Source organism: Scardinius erythrophthalmus, assembly GCF_964197995.2.
Source record: "Scardinius erythrophthalmus genome assembly, chromosome: 3".
NCBI lineage: Eukaryota > Metazoa > Chordata > Actinopteri > Cypriniformes > Leuciscidae > Scardinius > Scardinius erythrophthalmus.
In genome coordinates, this window is record NC_138223.1 from 47,893,394 (window position 1) to 47,903,999 (window position 10,606).

A 10,606-nucleotide genomic window follows, 5' to 3' on the forward strand; every position below is an offset into this window, starting at 1 on the left:
TGATGTGTCATTACAAGTGCCCAGGTCATGTGAGTGATTCCTTCCTATTCATATCTTTCACATCTACTGCAGTCAGATACACTCGTGTTCACTCTGAAGGAATCACTCACATGACCTGGGCACTTGTAATGACACATCAAGGAGGTTAAGAGGCTAAAAGCAGGTTTAAAACTTGCCCCATTGAAGTCAACAGGGTGCAAATTTTAAAAAGAGGATAACACGGTGTAGGCAACACCGATTTTTGTCGTTGTTCTCTGTATTGACAGCACTCCAAATGTACAAAAAAATGAGCTCAATGTTAAAATTGACCGGAGTTCTCCTTTAAAGCAACAGGCACAAAAATGGTGCGTTTGTGTTCACCCTCAAAAAGTGACAACTTTAACATGCTATATAAAAATATCTGTGGGGTATTTTGAGCTAAACCTTCACATGCACACTCTGGGGACATCAGAGACTTATTTTACATCTTTTGAAAAGGGCATTATACCACCCCTTTAAAAAATCCTGCAAGTTTCATAGCTTAAGACGTCCTTTCCCCATTATAAACGAAGCATTTATTTAATCAAGCTCTAATTACAGCTCGTTGGGGACCCATGGTAAGAAGTGACGGCACGGTACGAAGTGACGCACCAGTCGTTTGCATATGACCGCCTCCAGCGCAAGACAACTACGTCTCATCGTTGTCACGCCCACAGGTGTTCAGTCGACGTGCAGCGAGTGGGTCTGTTTACAAGAAGATCGCGATGCCACGCAGATGTGCTGTTCCTGGCTGTGGACAAACAAAATGTTTGAATACGCTGCCGAACGATCCAGACGTCAGGGGAAAACTGGATGCAGTTTATTTTTGCGGACGTCCCAGTCACGGCAGTGTTAATTTAAGTGTGTTCTCTACATTTCAAGGATGACTGTTTTGAGAACAAATCGCAGTATGATGCTGGCTTTGCCAGAAAACTTTTACTTAAAGGGGTGGTACAATGCCCTTTTCAAAAGATATAAAATTAGTCTTTGATGTCCCCAGAGTGTGTGTGTGAAGTTTTAGCTCAAAATACCCCACAGATATTTTGTATAGCATGTTAAAATTGTCACTTTTTGAGGGTGAGCAAAAACGCACCGTTTTGTGTCTGTTCCTTTAAATGCAAATGAGCTGCTGCTCCCGACACAGTGGGCGGAGCTTCAAGAGCTCATGTCCTTTTACCTCACACACACATGCACTGAAAATTTCAACTTTTAGCCTTTTATGTTCAAACCGGAGTCAGATGATGATGGGGAGACTCAAGAAGAAGTGACAACATGTACACTCTAAAAAGAGATGTGTTAAAAATGACACATGTTGTGTCAGTTTTAACACATGTAGTGAGTGTGCTCAGGGACAACACATGTTGTGTCAAATTTAACACAATAAATGTGTAAGTCATTTTAACACACAAATTGTGTCTTTTAAAAAATAAAGCGAAAGCGGCCAGATGCGACAATATTAACCGTTTAATCAATAGTCGAGTACAGAATGCATGTGCACACAAAGTACAACACAATGTTTCAAGCTCAATGACTGGACAGACTCACTGTACTGGACATTATTCAGTTATTCACGCTTCAACCCCTGACTGATAATGCTGCTTTTGACAAAAGTTCATGAAGAGATAACAGTTAACTGAGTTTGCACTTTTATGGAAGTAAAATAATGTCAAATGTTTTTGAAACAAAAAGCCTGTTGAATTGCACTACTTGAAAAAAAATAGGCATTGCATTAACCATGCTTGCATTTTAATGCATTGTATTTTTAGGGCTTGCATTTTTATGGGCTGAAATTCAACATGGTTGAATATTTAAGCTGTGAATATTTCAATTAAAAACATTTCAAACACATTTTCATTATTAAAAATTCAATAATCCATATTCACCTTTCATATTTCACTTCCAAATTATTCAAACTGTTTAAAAATACAACCTATAATATTCAACAGGCAATTTTCGGTCCATTTTATTTCGCTTTGCAAATTCGCTTCCACAAATTCAGTGGTTCAAATTCGACAGTAAATTCAACGGAACTGCAGGAAAAGCAGTAGATTACCGAGATACTCTCCATCTGCTGTTAGTCAACCTCACCAGCAGGAGGTGCAAAAGCTCGTGTTGTTGACGAAGACAGAGCAACAGTTAGAGCAAGCCATTCATTCATAAAATGAAAATGATTATCTGTGTCAGTATATATGCGGAAAAGATGATAAAGACACAAAAGCTGTGTTTAGGCTATGTTTCATTCAATAACTTCATTGTTACTTTCCCTGTGTAGCCTACATGTCATCAGCTTTCTCTTCTACATGAACAGGATTATAATCGGTTTCCCTCAATACCTCATACTCAAGGATTCCCCTTCTGTCTGGACAAAATGCTTAACGTAGTTTATCATGTTTATGGACTAATACAGTGATATAAAAGACCAAACTCGCACCTTATTGGGGATGTAGGCTGTAGGCTAGATGGACTAAGAATATGAACGTAACGCGCAAAGTTTCATGCAGAGCGTTTCGTGATATACTGGCATAAAATCAACACTTGATCAATAACACTTTCTCTTCTCTTTCTCTCTCTCTCTCTCTCTCTCTCTCTCTCTCTCTCTCTCTCTCTCTCTCTCTCTCTCTCTCTCTCTCTCTCTCTCTCTCTCTCTCTCTCTCTCTCTCTCTCTCTCTCTCTCTCTCTCTCTCTATATATATATATTTATAGTAGGCTATAGTATAGTAGGCTATGCCGTGTATTGCATTAGCTTAAACTGGGAAGAGTCATAGCACTTGCATATTGTTGTCCTCCTATTGTTAGTTTAACTGTAAATCGCTTTGGATAAAAGCGTCTGCTAAATAAATGACTAAATGTAGCCTAATAAATGTAAAATTGGCTTGACATTGGACATTCGCACATTTAGGGACCGTCTCAAAAGTTGCATAAAACATTGGCATACACGTGTCTAACTTCAATAGCAAACTTTAATTTATTTGAATAAATATCAAAAATCCAAAGGGTGCGCATTATGCCTGACACTACATGAACACTTTACAGTTGGTTTTATGACTGTAAGTCGTTCTATTCAAATGCTATTGAAGTTAGAAACGTGTATACCAAAGTCGTATACACTTTAGAGACGGTCCCTAAATGTGCGAATGTCCAACGTCAAGCCAACTTTATGCCAGTCTATCACTGGGAAACGCTCAGCATTAAACTTTGCGCGTTATTCTGAGTCAATCTGCTTGCCTGCGAGTTTGGTCTTTTATATCACTGTAATTAGTCCATTAAGCTATACGTTAAGCGTTTTATATGTCCAGCTGGGGAATCCTTAAGTATTGAGGGGAAACCCTAATAGCTTGCATGCAGCACATGCCACAATGTAAAGTGAAGGCAACTAAACAACCAAAAGAATTATGTCAACCTCAAAAATGTAATATTGGATCCGCATCGGGGAATAACATTATAATCTTGTTCACGGTAGAGAAGATGCTTGTAGGCTACACAGGGAAAGTAACCGTGAAGACACTGAATTTAACATAAAACCGCCGTCATAATAATCACAAATACACTTGCATTGCTGTAAATGAGTTTTATGAATGAATGGCTTGCTCTAACTGTTGCTCTGTCTTCGTCAACAACACGAGCTTTTGCACCTCCTGCTGGTGAGGTTGACTAACAGCAGATGGAGAGTATCTCGGTAATCTACTGCTTTTCCTGCAGTTCCGTTGAATTTACTGTCGAATTTGAACCACTGAATTTGTGGAAGCGAATTTGCAAAGCGAAATAAAATGGACCGAAAATTGCCTGTTGAATATTATAGGTTGTATTTTTAAACAGTTTGAATATTTTGGAAGTGAAATATGAAAGGTGAATATGGATTATTGAATTTTTAATAATGAAAATGTGTTTGAAATGTTTTTAATTGAAATATTCACAGCTTAAATATTCAACCATGTTGAATTTCAGCCCATAAAAATGCAAGCCCTAAAAATACAATGCATTAAAATGCAAGCATGGTTAATGCAATGCCTATTTTTTTTCCAAGTAGTGCAATTCAACAGGCTTTTGGTTTCAAAAACATTTGACATTATTTTACTTCCATACACTTTGAACTTAATTAAAATGTAGCAACTGACAAAATATATGTATATAAATAACTTGTATTTCCACTGGCCTGTTTGTTTGAGAACATAGCAAACACTGCATTCCATTCACAGTGATGGTGAGTGTCGGCGCTCAAAATGAGGAGTTGAAAACAACACACCCTGTAGAAAGAGATGTTAAAAATGACACATGTTGTGTAGATTTTAACACATGTAGTGTGTGTGCTCAGGGACAACACATGTTGTGTAGATTTTAACACATGTAGTGAGTGTGCTCAGGGACAACACATGTTGTGTAGATTTTAACACATGTTGTGTAGATTTTAACACATGTAGTGTGTGTGCTCAGGGACAACACATGTTGTGTCAAATTTAACACACAACCTGTGTCGATTCTTAACACATCTCTGTGTTTATAAGGACTACACATTTTGTATTACCTTTAACACAACTAATGTGTTATTCCTCTTACACAGAAGTGTGTTGAAACCTTTTACACACTAATGTGTTATAGTTACACAACTTGTGTCAGATATGTGTCACATGTGACTGTAGTCGGTGTGTATTTGCCAGAGTTACTTCCTGTGTTTTTACAACTGAGTGTTTGGATGAAAACTGAAACGTATTGTTAACTTGTGTTTCTGGAGTCCAGTGACGTTTAATAAAGAGTTTGTTTGAACATTTGGATGTTTTAGACATCATGAATCTACATAGACAAGCTCTTATTGAGAATTAACAGAGGTTTAGATGTTGATGTTTCACTGAATGTTTTATTTGAAGTCACCAGAATCGTGATTAATGGCTCCTTTATTTGAGCTCTTGACCCTTTACTCGTCTTTTAGTTTTTCTCTTGCTGTAACTGTATTTTAATAAAATACATTTGTTATGGCGAGTGAAAATATGATCAGATGTTTCTTGATGATGTCATAATCAACAAGTGCTGATCTGGTCAAGTTTATGAGTAAATGGATGATGCGCATTTAATTTATTTATGTGCTGTTAGTTATAATGATCTTTTGACACGACATCATGCTGTCCAGCAGTGCAGAATAAAAAAAAAATGTTTTCTGAAAATATTAATCTGCAGCAGAAATTAGTCAAACACAGACATCAAGAATCAGCGTATGAATCTCAACAATGGTGACAAACAAAAAGCTTCATGCCGCAATGCATGCTGGGAGTCATGGATGAGATTTGTACTATGGTGGCACCCAGCATGCATTGCGGCATGAAGCTTTTCATTTGTCACCATTGTTGAGATTCATACGCTGATTCTTGATGTCTGTTTGATACCAAGGTCTGTAAAGTCCTATATGAACTGTGTATTAAAAATTAAATTTTAAGTTAATTGCAATGTGTTAATCTTTTTAAATATCATCTTTTATATATTACACTCATCTTTAAAATATTAAACTCTTGCTTAGCTTAACAAGCTTACATGTCCATGATGATAATATTATCATCTGAGCATATTTTTCTCATGATTATTTCTGCTGTTTCAAATGTGCAAATTAAATACACATTTACAGCAATCAGAGAAAACTAATGTTAAAGAGTCAATAGCTCAAATAAAGCTGACACTAATCACGATTCTGGTGACTTTAAATGAAACATTCAATGAATCTTCAACACCAAAACCTGTTAATTCTCAATAAGAGCTTCTGTAGAGTCTGACAGAAATAAAGTCAATCTGGTTATTAATAACAAGTGAAAGCAGCATTTGAAAAAGACATTGAAAAAGAGGCATGATGTGATTGGGTGCCAAAAAACACCCGTTAATCTTTAAGGTTTCATGAATTAAGATTTATTTATAATTCATTTATTTGAATGTATTGTTTTAGATATTTTAGAGCATTTTATGGGATACCATATAAAATATACCTATCATTTTTTTCATAAACACAAACTGCCCTCCACCCAGTGCATCTGACAGAAATAAAGTTATTAATACACTGGTTATTAAAAACAAGTGAAAGCAGCATTTGAAAAAGACACTGAAAAAGAGGCATGATGTGATTGGCTGCAAAAAAACACCCGTTGATCTTTATTTTCTTTAGTTTTCATGAATTAAGATTTAATTTATTTATTTGAATGTATTGCTTTATTTATTTTAGAGCATTTTATGGGATACTATATAAAATATACCTATCATTTTTTTCATAAACACAAACTCTCCTCCACCCAGTGCTATTCTATCCAGAGTTACATTTTAACACACATTGTGTGTTAAAATATACACAACACAACGTGTCAAAATACCATCAACACATGATGTGTGTTGTTTTTTAACACATCTCTTTTTAGAGTGTAGAAGCAACAGGACATTTCTGAATGGTTAGTTGATGAATTTATGTAGCTTCTTATGTGTAGTTATCTTCTAGTCATTGATTAGCATATTCTGTCTTGATAATCTATAAATCGTGTTCAGGTTTATGTAAATTCTAGGGTTGGTGATGTCACTAACCCAGGAGGAATGTCATGTAGTCTCTACCAGCCGTTTGTTGTAGTCCTTAAAAAGTGATTTCTTTAAAAGCAAATATCTTCCTTTGCTCTAAACTTTGAGCGTTGTAACTTTGCAGATGTTGTTTATGCTCAAACAGCAACATTACACACTAAATAAAATTAAAAAGTGAAATCATAATCATCCACCCCTTTACTTAAAGATCAGGCCGTGCCGACTAACTTCTGGGCCCAACAACGACGCTGCAAACTGTAAGTAATGTATTTTATCTTAAAACTACTTTTAGCTAATGACGTTAGCCAATCATAACAGTGGGCATTAACACTGAACTCTTAAAGGGGAAACACCCCCAAAACAGGCTGTTTGAATCAGAGGATGGTGGGAAAATGTCATAAATCACTCAAATTTAAACGTTTTTTGTCCAAAAAACTATAGTAATACTATAATTGCACCTAAAGGAACAAAACAAAAACAAAAACCATGTCATGACCCCTTAACCTTTTAACTGTCACCCCCCCTTTTTTTGAGTAGACATGGAAATGCACATTTAATTAAGTGATTAATTAAGTGATGATTGAGCATTATGATGTTAACAAGCAGAATCACTGAAGGACAGAGGATTAACAAGAACAGAAAAAGTGAAACACAAGAACTACAACTGACTTCAGCCACAGAAGACATTAAATCTGTGAAGATCTCAGCAGAAGAGGATTAAACAACTCCAAAAAATAGCATTACCAGCCTCGCTTATTACTTATTAAACCTGTGTGTGTTTGTTTCAGATGCACGCTGTTCAAAGTTCTACCACCCTGAAAGGGCAGATGGCGCTATCTACAGACTGTGTAAGGGAGATATGTGCACGTGTGCAGAAGGTATTATCACACACACATATAATAGTATAAAGTGACCATATCCTGAAGTGTGGTTGTATTTTTTTTTTTTTCACTGCAGTGTAATTTTAAATATTAAATTATGATTTTTTTATTTTTTTATTCTTGTATACAGACGAGGAAACAAACAATTTGTGAGCATGTTTGTGATTACAAGTGTATTTGTGTGTATAAACATGAACTTCTCTGAACACAGAAAACTGCTCTTACCAGAAGAAAAAAATACCAAAAGAACAAGAGTGTGAACGTATGAAAAAATCCTGTGGATCTGGCATGAGTTATGGTAAATGTATTCTGTTAATTCACTGTCATACTTTCATAAATCAAGATTCATTATTTACACACCCTCATGTTGTTCTAAACCTCTATGAATCTGTTGTTTTTCAGTTGAACACAAAAGGAAAAAAAGTTTCACGCTGCTCTTATAGTGAACAACTGAATGAAAAAAAGATAGCAAAAATCGGGAGCGGTAAAATATAAATCAGACAAAATGCAAAACACAGATGTGACATGTTCACTCTTCATAGTGACACAGAGCATGTCTGTTAAGCTCCAAAAATGGCAAACACACTGAAAAATAGATATTTGACTTGTGCATGTTTTCCATATCTCCTGAAGCCAAATGAAAGCTTTGTGAGAGGAACAAACCTAAATTTCACTTTTAAATCACTGTAAATCTTCCCTTCCACTGTGCTTTTAACTCAAGAACAGAATCATCCAGTCCAGACTTCTGCCACTGAAATCCATTCTAATCAGTTATTATGCCAATAACAATATTACACTTATGTTTGACAGTTTATAAAGTCTCAGTGGTGGGGATGGATCTGGCACAGGACTCTGACATCTATCACTTGAAGGTGGAGCAAGTGCTGAAAGAAGGTACAGTTATTCTCTCCATTTTTCTCCACTGATCATGAAATGCATTTGAAATCTGTATGATTCCAGTTAAATGCAGTTTGTCCTTTCAGATACATATTCAGCAAATGTGTCCTAAACACTGTTCTGTCCTGTAGGCACTGATGAGGATGTTGAGGGGAAAGTCAGACAATTTTTGGGTCGTCCCAGTTGCAGAGAGAGTTTAGGATTGGTAGAAGGCAAGTCGTACCTCATCATAGGCAAATCCGAAGACCTGCCAAAGCTCGGAGGAAAGTAAGTGTACACTCTGTGTCTGTAAATAACAGGATTTGCCTAAGCTAACCTAAAATAGACTTGAATACACTTGGGGAAAAAAGGAAAAACAAATACTATATGATTTGAATACAAATCATCTGTGATGAACTTGAGTTTATGTGGGGGTTTAAAATGTGTAGGTGGTGTAACTGTCCAGTGATTAACTCTTTCCCCGCCATTGACAGATTTTTCCGTCGTGTAAAATTTCCACACCAGTGAAAATGTCTGGTAATGCATGTTTTCACTGTTATACGGTAGGGAGCGCTATTACGCATTTTCTGAAAGAGTACAGAATCTCCAGATCAAAAATCAAGCGATAGAAGCATTGCTTATGCACGGAAAATAACGTGATCATTAAACAGCATATAAATCAAAACTGCCTAACATTAATGAATCAAATGTCGACCCAAGAGGAAACGACTGTGAAGATTTGGCGGTGTTAATGGACTCGATCAACTCCATCTGTGTTTTGATCATCGTTCTGAATCCGATCTGGACGAAGTCTTCAAACATGTGATTTTATCAGATTTTTGTTCAAAATGTTGCTTTTTTTATGAAACTAACCCACATCCAAGTGTTGATTAAAAAACAGAATGCAAGAAGCAATTTTTTTTTATATAAATAAAGCAGGCTCTGTTATTTTGATATATTGCATGTTCAGATTTACCTGGTGGCAGGTAAAACGTTAAAGGGGAAAAATGCTGATTATAAGGCAATAATTCTTAGAAAAAGTTAATTTTAATACAAGACACAAAATCTATTTTGTTTGTAAAATACGAATATATGAAAAACTTTTGCCTGCCAAAACAAAGACAGCATGATGTAATCATTATACTGGAATCTATTTGTGACAAGAAAAACCATACAACTGAGAAGACTCCATTAGACACTAATATCTCTATATACCGTATTTTGTCCTGTTAAAATGTTTTGTTCAGGTGAAACAGAATGTGTATTAAATGATTGTCAAACATGTATAAAAACAACACGAATAAAAAGAATTCTTCCTTTATCACTGTGGAAATCCATATTGTACATTGACCCTTATAGAAAGGATGCATGTGCTTCGTCAATGCATACAGTGTAGTTAAATCTGTAATTTTATTCTGTTGTTTTAGTCTGCACTACATCTTTGAAGAGCACACCTGGGTTGAATACTGGCCGACAAGAGAGGAAAGTCAAACTCCAGAATACAGGGATCAGTACATCGGCATCTCTGCGCTCCAGGATAAACTCCTGACAGATGGATGTGCTCCATAATTATACATTTGTTGAATACAGGAAATTAAACATCATCTCTTACATACTCTCAATAAAGCTAAAATACTTTGTAATTATGTCTAATAAATAAATGAAAGGTAATGAAATTTGAAAATGTTCATTTTAGACTGCTGACTATATCATGGTGTAATATACAGTGCCTTGCAAGAATATTTTAATCACTTTTTCCAATCTGAATCACAAATCCAACATTATAATTTGTTTTGTGTGATATTTTAAATGTGTATCTCATTTTAATAATCCTAAAATACTTTAAAGCAAAATCTGCTCAGTGTTTATATAATCCACACTCTCAGAGTGTTATAAGTAACACTGAAGCAGTGTTAAAGTTAATGAGATAATTTAGTGATTACTGATTACTGAAGACACCTGATGATAACAAGCAGAATCACTGAAATTTAAATGGTCTAGAATGATTATTCTTGACATTCGCTTTCTGACAGGAGTTGATGTGGACAATAAAAGATATTGAAGATGTATTCGATGCAGTGATGCCTCACATCTGTATAGCAATGAGTAAATTACTCCTTTCTAGAGCACTCAAGAAGCAGAACCTCACAAGCACTGCTGTGTGGAGATGTTCAGGTCTGGAAACTGGTTTAGAAAAGGAAAATAACACATCACACAGAAGGGGCATTTTAATCATCTGGCGTATTGAGTTTTTCTTATTGACCTCGGTTGTACAGAGGGAAGGAAAGAGAGAT

The 10,606-nt window shown here is 35.7% G+C and overlaps 1 protein-coding gene across 1 annotated transcript in view; it reads left to right on the plus strand.

The window, feature by feature from the left end:
• LOC308688221 (complement C3-like) overlaps nt 1-10,380 on the plus strand; it is a 62,379-nt gene extending 51,999 nt beyond the window's left edge. The window contains exons 36-40 of the mRNA XM_081361148.1: nt 7,344-7,433; nt 7,648-7,734; nt 8,247-8,330; nt 8,465-8,600; nt 9,740-10,380. Of these exons, the coding sequence (XP_081217274.1) occupies nt 7,344-7,433; nt 7,648-7,734; nt 8,247-8,330; nt 8,465-8,600; nt 9,740-9,881 (539 nt within the window). The 3' untranslated portion in view covers nt 9,882-10,380. The remainder of the gene's footprint in view (nt 1-7,343; nt 7,434-7,647; nt 7,735-8,246; nt 8,331-8,464; nt 8,601-9,739) is intronic.
• The last annotated feature ends 226 nt before the right edge of the window (nt 10,381-10,606 follow it).